Raw genomic sequence first — 12,757 nt, 5'->3', positions numbered from 1 at the left:
GTCATCTGGAGATGATATTATGATGGTGTGACCTAATAATTATCTTTGACTCATGAGTATTTATCACAAAGAGAACTCTGACCAAATATTTCTCAAGTCCATGAGAGAGAGATATATGTTCTTACATTGCCGATAGAAGCCTGGGTTTATAGAATGAAGAGTATCATGTCTGTACACTGGGTGTTTATGATAAAACCTAGGAATTACAAAATGAAGAAGAGACATCTATCTAGACTTGAAAAATAAAGGCTCCCTACCCGCAAACTTAGGCATGGACACGTGCGAAGCCAGTAGCTTCTTTCACTGACAACTAGTTTGAATCGATACTATCCCAAGAATTGTGGAAGAACAGGACATACACCATAGTGAATACGTGGGAGTTACCCATCCCATCCAAATATTTTATGAAGCGTTGCAGTAATAATTGCTCCCACAGATTTCTGACTATTCCTGTTGTGCAGACTTCTCCTTTACTGTCAAGGTGAGTTCAGGGTTCGCTTTCTCTTTGTATTGAATGCACAAGCTAGATTGTGGAGTCTTATAAATGAAATGATTAACAGGAGAAACTTTAGGTGTAGAAAATAACAATTAAAAATTAAAGTCTTACAGATAAAACTGTTACCTTTCTCACAGCCGGGGGTGGGGAGCACCAATGCAGAAACAACGCATTGGTTCTGTCACTGGTGGTAAAGCCATTGTCTCTGTTTCTGAGACACCAGTGAAGCAAAACAGCAGTGGGTCAGCTGCCCAAGAGCAGATAGAGACAAGAGACCCAGGAGACTTCCCAGGAGTGTGTCTGCCAAGGGGAGAGCAAAACCAGCAAGCCTTTAAAAAAGAAGTAGCTGCCATCAGGGACAGCTGCAGTGAGAAAAGCCAGAGACACAGGAAAGTCACGGGAGGCTCAGCACAAAGCCGTCAGCGGAAAATCCAACACAGCAGAGGAGAGACCCAGCCTGGAGTGGATGCGTCTTCCTCCCATGCAGAATCTTGGCACCTGTACCACTTGAGACAGAAGGATTTAGCTGAAGCAAAAGGTGTACTGACCATCTGCTGAATGATCAGGGCCAGCCATGTGAGACTTCAAGGTCTAAAACATCCACATTCCTCAGACCCCAGCCTGCCCTCACCCCTTCCTATTCTCTCCCACTGCTGAACCTGAAAACCCATGGTCCCCTCTTTAACAGAGATTATTTCTTAAGTTCCCCATGCACACCAGAGACCATACTGTAAATGAAAAAAATACAGCATGGTCTCTCTATTTTCTTGGAGGTTGCAACTTAATAGAAATTTTTCTCTCCTCTCTTAATCTTGCATTTGTATTTTTTGAGTGGAAGAAAACTTCATTCTAATGAAGTTTGCATTCCCTTCTCCTATCTCTTAAGAACTCAATGAAACTAAGGCAGTAATGGCAACTGGGGGAGAGGGGTAGGGAGGAGCTTAAGCCTTAGGGAACTTAAAAGAAGGTCTCGTTGTGGCGCGGTGGGTTAATGCCCTGGCCTGAAGCGTCGACATCCCATATGGGCGCTGGTTCAAGACCTGGCTGCTCCACTTCCAATCCGGCTCTCTGCTATGCCCTGGGAAACAGTGGAGGATGGCCCAAGTCCTTGGGCCCCTGCACCTGTAAGGGAGACCTGGAAGGAGTTCCTGGCTCCTGACTCCTGGCTCCTGATCATTGCAGCTCTGTCCGTTGCGGCCAACTGGGGAGTGAACCAACGGATGGAAGACCTTTCTCCTTCTCTCTGCCTCTCCTCTCTCTGTGTAACTCTGACTTTCAAATAAATAATAAATAAATCTTTAAAAAAAAAAAAAGAAGAAGGTTTCGGGAGAGTGTGAAGCCTAGCTTACTCAGCTTCCTGTTTTAACCACTTCTCCCTACCACTATATCTTAGTCTAATTTGTGAAATGATATTACGTCTTCTTGTATGGAACTGATAGAAGTGATTGAGATTGCAACTCAAATCTCTGTACTGATTTTACTCCTTGACAACGCTAAGAGCATTTCTTAGCTCCTCTAGACCACTGAGATTACATTTGCATCTCACAGAATGTTGGTGACTGTTTGTGTTTCCAAACCAAAAAAAATAAAGAATCAGTGGTTGTGGGTATGGCCAATCTAGATAGGCTCCAACTGAAAACTTTGCGAAGCATTTTTCGTGATTGTAGTAGGAGATCCAGCAAATAACTGAAAGAATCCCCTTCCCTTGTACGCCTTCACGTGGTAAAGACCGAGAAACACAGGTGGATCCTTCAAAGAGTTCATGGCAAAATGAAATTGAGTTCATTTTGGTGCAAAAACACTTTAAAATCCATGCGTAGTTTTTTCATGCAACACATTTTTTACTTCCATGATCTGTTTGAGGAACTCTTCACATGTTCTGTTTCTGAAGAACCTGATATTTTGTAGACTATTGTATTTTTTAAATAAAAAGAATATTTGAAATGTAAAGAGATGGCAATGTAGAGATAGAGATCTTCCATCTGCTGGTTCAGTCTCCAGCTGTCTGTAACAGCATGGTGGGGTTAAGTCAAAGGCAGGAGCTGGATCTCAATCCAGGTCTCACATGTGGGTGGCAGAGACCCAAGTACTTAAGCCATCACTTGCTTCCCAGGGTGCATGTGAGTAGAAAGCTGGGATAGGACTTGAGCCAGGTACACTGATATGGGATGTGAGCGTCCCGAGCAGCATCTGAATCATTGTGGCAATCACTTTCCCCACAAGCACCTTGAGATTAGGAGCGAAATGTGTATGCTTGCAACTCAGTACCCAGCACTGCACCGAGTGGGCAATCAGCAAATACTGGATTGAATAGCTGAGATTCTAGATTCTCTCTTAAAGTTGTTTTGCAGGTCAACATACGGAAGAGGGCCTGAGACTTCAGAAGCAGTGTCTGGAATTAGGAACTTGTTTTTACTCTGAGGTCAGAAAGCTCCACAGCTGAGTACTTTGGATAATCAAGGCCCCATTTCTATATTTGCCCAGCCTGGGCAGGACACAGACAAATGCCACACAATCTGCACTTAAGCATTCTTTCCTTTCCATTTCGATCATGTTTGTGTTTCCTGGGACACTTCTAAAGGATGCAAAATAGTCACTGTGTATTTCTGTACTTTGAAGAAAAAAAGTGTGATTTTCACATGCAAGTTATTTTCATTAGGCAATTCCTTTCCTGAAGCACAGAAGACTAGAAATAAAAACAAACAAGAGAGAGAATGTGCTGTTTTAACAAATGGGTCCTTAGAGATGAATTTTAAAGCATGGGTTTTGTTTCCTGATCCAGCTTTACCCTATCACTTCACAACATTTAGACAATCCTGAAATAAATCAGTAACATTTGCTCCATTTTTAGGGCTGACAGTTTAATTTTTTTCCTGTTTTGTCTATCTCTGTGGCCAATGTAATTAGGTCATAACCATGTGAAAAGTTATTTGTACAAGAAAAATTTTGGATGTGCATGAGTGTTTTCAGGAAGATTTCTTTTTGCTAAAGTTTGCAGTATCACTGTCACATGAAACTAACTCACTTACCCTACATAATTTACAATATTAACGTTGTTTCCCAAAAACCCAACAACCCTAGTTCAAAGGGTAATAAACCATTTCTGTTTAATTTTATACCATACTTAGAGCAATTCCATTTAAAAATACTCTTAGCAGATAAACCACTAATTCTAAAACATATTTTTTAATTATATAGAGTAGCTTCCAACCTGTGAAGGAGGGAGAAAGGCTTATAATATTGTTTGATGGCCAGTGCTGCGGCTCACTAGGCTAATCCTCCACCTGCGGCGCTGGCACACCGGGTTCTAGTCCCAGTCGGGGCGAAGGATTCTGTCCCTGTTGCTCCTCTTCCAGTCCAGCCCTCTGCTGTGGCCCGGGAAGGCAGTGGAGGATGGCCCAAGTCCTTGGGCCCTGCACCTGCATGGGAGACCAGGAGAAGCACCTGGCTTCTGGCTTCAGATCAGCGCGGTGCGCCAGCCACAGTGTGCCAGCCATAGCGGCCATTTGGGGGTGAACCAACAGCAAAGGAAGACCTCTCTCTGTCTTTCTCTCACTGTCCACTCTGCCTGTCAAAAATATTGTTCCAGAAATGGCAGCAAAGATCAAATGCTGGCATACCTTGAGGACTGTCCTCTAATTCTATTTTATATAAAAGTTGTTCCTAAGTCTCGGGCACTGGGTGGTTTTTCATTGACTCTATTGATTATACCAGCAGATGCACGTTTCAGGCCTACAAGTACATTAATGCTTCTACACTCCTGGGAACGTTAGGGACCTGGGAGAGTGCAGTCACAAAATGAGGAGACTTATTCTTATTTTCTGAGAACCCTTCATGTTATCTCCTTTTCTTCCCTAATAAACTGAATTACTTTTATTTTTGTTGATTAAAAATTTTAGTAACTACAAACATTCTTGTTTGAGTCCAAAACTTAAAACACCAGGAGGAGCAGATACAAAAGGCACCATTTAACATATCTTGTTGGCTACGCATAAAGGTCAAAATTACCAAGCGTTATAGAAGCACCATTAGAAATACACAGTAGATCCCTTGTAGAGATGATGAAGGACAGCCAGGGTAGGCAATGTCCGGAACACAAGCACAAAACGCGAGCGGCTCTCTGTGACGGAAGCAGAGTAATTATCAAGAGTTTGACCGGGTTGCAAAAGAATTTAAAGGGCCAGCAGCTCTTGAGGCATGCACAAGATCACTTTCTTGTTATGTAACGTGTACTGAGCAGCAAAGCGTGCTGGATACTAAATAATCCATGGAATTCCTCTGAGCCCTGACCTGGTGATTCGGTTTCCAAATGAAATCAGGAGGTGCAGTCAGTGCTGCCCTCCCAGAATCTGCAATGTGAACAAAGCATCAGTGGTGCACTTCAGCCATTCTGCTGAGAAAAAAAGAGAGACAGAGGTAGATGGGAAAGGATGGTGACTTTTTGGGAGACAAGAGGTTTGTCTTCTAAAACAAAACATCTACAACTAATCAGATATACCTCTGTAACTCTGCTTGCATATATTTGAAAGGTTAAGTATCACAGTAGCACGTTTTAACCACAAAAGAAAAAAAAAAACAAAACATGATTTGTTGGTAAGAGGTCAGATTTCCTAAATGACACTGACTTTTTTTTATGGCTTTCGACTGTTATGGGGCCTCGTGCTAGACTCCTGACACATCCTGTAACTCCCAGGTTTGGGCAGAATCTGGGGAATCCTAGTAGAAAGTCCACTCCTCTTACACCTGTGATCCTTATGCAGCCGTGTTATCAGAACGTCCTTTGATGTGCTGGTGTGCTTTCTCTTGCAGGGACTCTACGTGTTTGTGGTTTATTTCATTTTGCACAACCAAATGTGTTGTCCTATGAAGGCCAGCTACACAGTGGAGATGAATGGGCATCCAGGACCCAGCACAGCCTTCTTCACGCCGGGGAGTGGAATGCCTCCCGCTGGAGGGGAGATCAACAAGTCCACCCAGAACCTCATCAGTGCCCTGGAGGAGGTGCCTGCCTGCTTCCTTGCCCTCTCTGTCTCGCTCTCTTGCTCTCACTCTTATTCACAGACACCCCCCACCCCATCTCATACAGAGTACAAAATGAATGATGAGAGGTGACTTTTAATCTTGTATCTCCTGAACCCTCTGGCCTGTGGTACTCGATTTCTTCACTGTTGTTATCTAACTCGCTTCTCCCCTGCCCTGTGAGCTGTTCTAACGGGACATCACAACATACCTTGACTTCCTTTTCTTAGAAATCCTCCCAATTTGACTCAGCAGAGACTCGGTCTGCCTAAGAAATGGTCTTTGAAATTCTCTTCCTCCTAAAAGTACTTTCACAGCGCTGCTCCTTTGCCCATCCAAACTCGCTGCTTCGGTCCCAACAAACACTCCACCGAAAGGAGACGTGCCAGAGTTTCCATAGCGCTACCTGGGGTTCTTAGATCAGAGGCTCAGAAGTGCTTCTGCAGCACCGCTGGAAAACTAGCCAGGCTCTCCTCTATGAAATCCGCCGCCCGCTGCTCTCTGCACGCGCTCTACAGCGTTTCCATTTCCTGTGTCTGAAATCACACTGCCACCAACCCCGCAGGAACGCTGCCCAGAGCTGGGGGCCACTGCTCAGGTTTTAAAACACACCTGAAGACGCTCTGCCAGGAAGAGATGGTAACCTGGGTCCCAGAGCATTTCTTCAGGGCCTGAGATGAGCATGGCTCCTATTCTTTAACTGCTGTCTCTGCTGTAAGAGCCAGGGAGGATGCGTTTGCATCTCAAAAAAACTGGTAAGAAATCAAGGTAAATCTCCCTGAAAATGAAATTTTCTTGATAAGTAGATAGATAATCTGTCTCCCCAGAGATTTTCTTTTGTCCTCTGTGGCAATGCAGAAATCAATTTTATTCATCTTAGGTTAAAATTAAGGTAACTCATTACAAATCAAGTATTCTATTTTTTTGGTTTGAATAGAAAATTTACTATGAACTAGTAACAGAGAAAAAGTAGAAAGGTGATTGCCAGAGGCTGGCGTGAGAGAAATGAGGGGATTTGAGTCAAGGGGTACACAGTTTTTTTTAATAATTATTTTATTTATTTGAAAGAGTTACAGAGAGAGGTAGAGACACAGAGAGGTCTTCCATCTGCTGGTTCACTCCCCAGATGGCTGCAATGGCTGGAGCTGAGCTGATCCAAAGCCAGGAGCCAGGAGCTTCCTTCCACCCACGTGGGTGCAGGGGCCCAAGGACTTGGGCCATCTTCTACTGCTTTCCTAGGCTATAGCAGAGAGCTGGATGGGAAGAGGAGCAGCCAGGATTAAAACTGGTGCCCATATGGGATGCCGGCACTTCATGCCAGGGCCTTAATCCACTGTGCCACAGCGCCGGCCCAAGGGGTACACAATTTGAATTGCAAAATGAGTGAGTTTAAATACAATACTTAAAAATTGAGATATGCCTTTATTACCTTTGAATGTTTGGAAATCTAGTATCATTTTTCTATCCTAAAAGTTCTTGAAATTGAATAATTTTATCACAAGCGTTACAAATAGAAACAGGAATATTTTTAGGATTAACAATTCAGAAATGATTCTTAAAATATTTTATTATTTTTGAGTGGTTACCCAATTTAGCACTTGTCTAGATTTGAGCTGATAGATATAGCAGCCATTAGCTGGTTGTGGCTACTTAAATTTAAACTAACTAAAGTGAAATACTTTAAAGCTCCAGTTTATCATTCACTGTGGTGTGTCCAGTAACTACTGAATTGAAGGACACAGATATAGCAGTACTCAAAACGTTCATGGAACATGAAATTAAAATTGAAATTCTTGAAGAGCTCTTTCACAATACATATTTTTACCACCTTTTAAATGGTGTGCCAAAACAAGCATCTTTTAATTGCATTTCCATTTTTGCTTGAACTTTTTCAAGCACCCTTGTAAAAAATGTGTCAACATAGAAGGCTCTATTATTATTCAGTGCTGGGTAGGTGGTTAGCTTCTTAGTGAGGTTTCTTAACGTTTCATTTTCTCCTCTTGCTTAATTCTAAAACCCTCAGGTCACTTTGCTCAGTATGAAGTGTCCTGGCAGTCGCTCACAAAACCTTGTATTGGTAGGCAACAGATGCAACCGTCCAATTCCTGGGCCTGAGCCACCACTGGAGCATACATCTGGGATGTTGCACAACAGCATAGTTTAGAGTGCGCTCTGCATTCCCCAGAAGCTTAAAATTGGCCTTGACCCAGCTGTCAACGAGGCATTGTCAAAGACATGTGAAAACACCATGCCAAGAAGCAGCAGAAACATAGGAAGGGAAGGATTACAGGGCTGTTTACCAATCACCTAGGGGAAGTGAACCCACTCAATCATTCCAGGACACAGCTATTTTTTACATCAAAAGCTAGAAGAATGTGAAGGAGCTTTCTTTTTCAATTCAGTATGTTCTTATAGATATGTGGAAACTCAACAAGTCATGATAATGTGCATTATGAAAATAAAAGGGCATGAATTTCATAATACTGTGCACCAGAATAAGCTTACTTTTCATGTTTTTCTGGGAACTTTTTGAAGTACCCCAGGACATATTTCATTTAAAATCCTAGGTAGTACTTTAAGTGAAGGATTAGGAAGGTTCTTCACTAGTTCTTATATTTTAGAGATTAATTTTTTTGCACAATCTTACCAAAAAAAGTGTTTATTTGGTTTAAAAGAATATTTTTCATTCCCCACACAGTAGAGCATAGTGATACCAAGGAGTATTGGATAGAAATATTGGGCTCAGAGGGAGACAGTTTTCAAAGGAGCAAAGATGAAATTGAAGGTCTTAATTTAAAAACAATTCAGTTACTCTTTGACAAGGCCTTTGAAGTGAGAGGGGTGATGAACTGTGGGTTTTAAAGTGAATGGGTGTGCATTTATATTATAGTTTCCTTTCTCCCCCTATTCCAACCCAAAAAGGTACCACCTGACTGGGAGAGAGCATCCTTCCAACAAGCCAGTCAGGCCAGCCCTGAGTTAAAGCAAAGTCCACAAAATGGCGCCACGTTTCCGTCCTCTGGAGGCTATGGCCAGGGATCTCTGATGGCCGACGAGGAGTCTCAGGAGTTTGATGATTTGATATTTGCGTTAAAAACTGGTACGTACAAACCCACGGGAAGTAGGCACTCTGTTTGGGTACAGTTTACAGCTTTTCCCTGTGAGGCTGCCAAAGTACCCCCATCTCATGCTCATGCCGCATTCCTAGTCCCAGCCTAACTCTCGCATCTTCTGTTCTTGGCACCGAATATAACACAATTACAAAGTAATTTTTCATTTGCTTTTAAGAAAAAGGCACTCTTTAAGTGTAGTTGTCTCTTTCCTGGTATCTTGCTAGAATGCCAGTCCACTACTGACCCAAGCTCAGTAGACACAACAGTAGTAGTCTCCCTGAGGAGACTCTTTGAGACAGAAACTTTCAAAGACAACGTGATGTGTGTTCAGAGTGCCACACCAACAGTGCTTTATTGGCCCTTGCTGTACGTTCAGTCCCACTCGAACTGTGACCCTGGCGGATAGTTCTCACAGGGGAGGGGGAATACAGCACTAACGGTCTCAGGTCAGCAGCGTGTGATGCTGGGGATGCACTAAAGCAGGTAAAAACTCCACCACCACCTGGGTGAAGGTAACGGTGCTTCCGGTGAAGTCGTCCCTGGATAGCATTCCTTCTGCTCTCTCTGATTTTTACATTGAAATTATAGATATAGTGACAGCTCGTATGTCAGAAATGCTATTTTGAACATTAAAAATAACCTTAAGGTAATTTTCACTGTTTTCAAATCTAATATGCAGACTTAAATTTTTTTGCTCATAAAACATTGAATTATCCATTATAAAAATTCCAGTGAAACTTTTTAAAGATATATTTATTTATTTCAAGGGCAGAGTGGTAGAGAAAGAGGTAGAGACAGAGAGGGATGTGTGTGTGTGTGAGTGAGTGAGAGAGAGAGAGAGAGAAATCTCCCATCTGCTAGTTTGCTCCCCATGGCTCCAACGATCAGGCTGGGCCAAGCTGAAACCAGGAGCCAGGCAGGTCCCCCACATGTGTGGCAGGAGCCCAGGCACTTGGGCCATTGTCCACTATCCCAAGCACATTAGCAGAGAGCTGGATCAGAAGCAGAGTAGCTGGGACTTGACTACTGTGGTATGGGAATGCTAGCATAGAAAGCAACAGATTAACCCGCTGCACCACAATGCTGGCCCCTCCAATAGACTTTCAGTTTCCAGATATCCACACATGTGCAGATGAATGTGCTGAAATACTAAAGTATAGCTTGGTTGTCTGCCATAAAGTACATCACCTTTGCTAAGACATTTTTCTGTATCATTAGGATGTAAAAATTCTATGTTATATCTTAAAGACTGCTCCAGATTTTGTAAAAATAACAACATATGTTCACATTTTATGTTTCACGACTTGCTCTTCTCACCTGGATGGCTGAAGCATGATCCACAGAGCATTTGGATTTTTTTTGTTTGTTTGCAAGGGGGAAATGAATGAACTCAGGCTTACGTTAGGCCTGGGGTTTCCTAAATATTCAGGTGTGGATCTTGGGCAGGGGACCCAGCGGGACAGGCAAGGATCTGAAATACATCAGTGCAGAGATTATATTTTAAGTTATGGAAGTGAACAGGTTTGGTCTGAGAGAGAGAAGAAGGGGAAAGAGATGAGGAAGGGAGAGGAAAGGAAGAGAAAGGAAGAGGCAAAGCAGGGGGTGGGAAATGGAGAAGAAGGGAGGGAGGTCCTCCCGGGAATCCCTATGTTTAAAATGGATACACAGAGAAACCATGGCAAGAGCAGAGCAGAGCTTGAGAAAGGAGAGACTGATCAGCTGCATTAGTGTTAATTAGCAATGAGACCGGGAAGGAGCTCCCACGTTCCAGATAACCCTTGGCGCAGACTGTATCTTGGTCCTCCAGTGTTGTCAGTTGTTGAGGTTCTAACATTGGAAACATGAAATGAATTTTTGGAGCATAATTAAATTAGAACTGAGTGCTATATATGTAACAAGCATTACATGCATTTGGTTCAGGAATGTATGGAATCACTTGCTTACAGATTTAGCTTAGCATTCCTTAGAGTTCCCTAAACTCATTAGGAAATGAAGACTTTAAAAGACCAAAATAACAATCCCCAACATAGGTTCCCTGTATTTTTTGAAAAGGCCCTAAAATAACCAAGCACCACCCTTGGACAGGTTCCATGATAGGATACGGTCAAGTAAAGGACAGCCCACATGCCATTCCACCCATGCAGAACACAGTTGACACATCGGCCTCACTCATCCCAACAGTCTCTTTTGTCTGACTCAAATAAAGTTTGAACCTTATTGAGCTAAGATTAAAAATTTAGAACTATCCCATGAAACCCCAGAATTTCTAGAAAAATCTAGCAAGAGAGTTACTTGAATTCTAGATAGCACTGCTTGAGTGGAGCTGCATAATGACTGCCCCTTTGGATGTGAGCTCTTCTGTTCATCCAGCGCTTGTGAGACTCCTGTCAGTGGCTGTTGCTGGTCTCCCTGGCCTCTGTGTGTGACATTTGAGTCTTCACACCATGGTCTGTCTCAGGGCCATCTTGACTATGGGCCCCTCCAAAGCAAGGATTGAAAATTGTGGCTCTTCCAATAAGCATTCTAGTTTTTCATCATAATTATACATAATGTAAAACAATGTCATTCCCACTTTAGTACAGATTTTGATATTGTAAAAAAACTTCACATTATTCTTGTAGACTACTCCAAAGGCATCTTCAGTAACACAGCAATTTGATATCACTGCTATTCGTTTTAAAAATCTATAAACAGGCTTTTCCTTTGACAGTTGGAAATTTTGCATCATTCCCTTGTATCTGTTCTGAATTTGTGTTTCCATTTCATTTCCTCCATGGAACTACACCCTACTGTAATATATGTCATGCTTGAAATTTGTTTAATCTTCACACACACACATACTTCTCAACAAAACAAGTACATAAATTTTGTGTGTGTGTGGTCATTGAACTTTGAAGCATCCAAAGTTCCTTATATACTGAGTTATCATTAGAGTTATTATTAGTCTACTGCTCAATAAATCAGCATAAATAACAAAACATTGTGTTTTGTTAAATGACTATCGAGACAAAAAAAAAAAAAAAGCCCTTATCAGAAGAATGTATATGGAAGTTAAAGATCTGGGAAAGTACAAAAAAAATTTGAAATTCATGCATATGAGGGCTCTTCAAAAGGTCCATGAAAAACATATATGGTGAGAAACTGCATGGATTTCAATTTTTTTTTGCTTCACAATAAGATTACCATTATTCTCTGAACCTTTTGAAATATCCACATATCCACACCACCCAACCTGAGAAAAACCTCATGTTCCACATTGAAAAGGGATCCCAAGTGGAAGTCTCTGAGCAGTTGAGGCACCCACCGGAGCATGTATGAGTTAGTGAGGAGGTGGGGCAGCCAGCTCCTATACTTACTACTAGCCAAAGCACTAAGCCACATCTTCCCATCCATAATAACTGAGCTAGCCAACTCCTATTTTCCCCTCTACCTAAAAAAATAAAAATCCTATACTGTAAAGATTTTCTTATCCTCAGCAGCACTTTGTTCAGTGTATGTGAGAACTTTCCATATGGAATTGTATGTAATAATCACCAATTTCTCCCTGTATCCCAGGCTTCCTGGCAGGCCTCCTGTCATCCCTTCCATTTTCAACTGACCTTAGAGTACACTGGAAATTTAAGACAAAAATAAGCCCTGGCATTCACCACCCATTATTTGTAACTCTTCTTTCTTAGCTTTAGGACTATTCATAACAAAGTATTCTGTAAACACAGGTGGAAGATATAAATATTTTTCTTTGGTTTTTATATTTTGATAGAAGATTTTGATCCTTAAGAGTTTTCTAGGTGAAAAAAAATACATCCTCTAGGTAGGACCATGTGGGAAGAGATGTGTTTGTACCTCCAATTGTACCATCTGTTCATCAGGTTTATCCGATGTTCTTCACCTCCCCTAATCCCTACACTAAGATGTGTCACAGTGTACATACTCAGCAAGACAGAGGTGAGTAAGTCACCAGTAATTAGCTAGGCTGTGAGAGAGGACGCATGAGCCATCCCAGAACAAATTCTACCTAGGAACAGGAAGGGTGGCCAGATTATCAAGCTGAAATAGGAATGAGGACTAGCCCTGGCTGGAATTTATGATCTGCAAGACTGAGGTTCATCTTAGTGGCTCTAGACTTGCA

At 42.1% G+C, this 12,757-nt stretch overlaps 1 protein-coding gene across 1 annotated transcript in view; it reads left to right on the top strand.

Moving 5' to 3' along the window:
- The window catches only part of ADGRV1 (adhesion G protein-coupled receptor V1), a 568,898-nt gene that overhangs the window by 548,833 nt on the left and 7,308 nt on the right, over positions 1-12,757 (top strand). The window contains exons 88-89 of the mRNA XM_062211963.1: positions 5,306-5,497; positions 8,438-8,615. Coding sequence (XP_062067947.1) covers positions 5,306-5,497; positions 8,438-8,615 — 370 coding nt within the window. The remainder of the gene's footprint in view (positions 1-5,305; positions 5,498-8,437; positions 8,616-12,757) is intronic.

Source organism: Lepus europaeus, chromosome 15 (assembly GCF_033115175.1).
Source record: "Lepus europaeus isolate LE1 chromosome 15, mLepTim1.pri, whole genome shotgun sequence".
NCBI lineage: Eukaryota > Metazoa > Chordata > Mammalia > Lagomorpha > Leporidae > Lepus > Lepus europaeus.
Note: the sequence above shows the minus strand (reverse complement) of the source record. Positions and strands in the feature narration are given on the sequence as shown.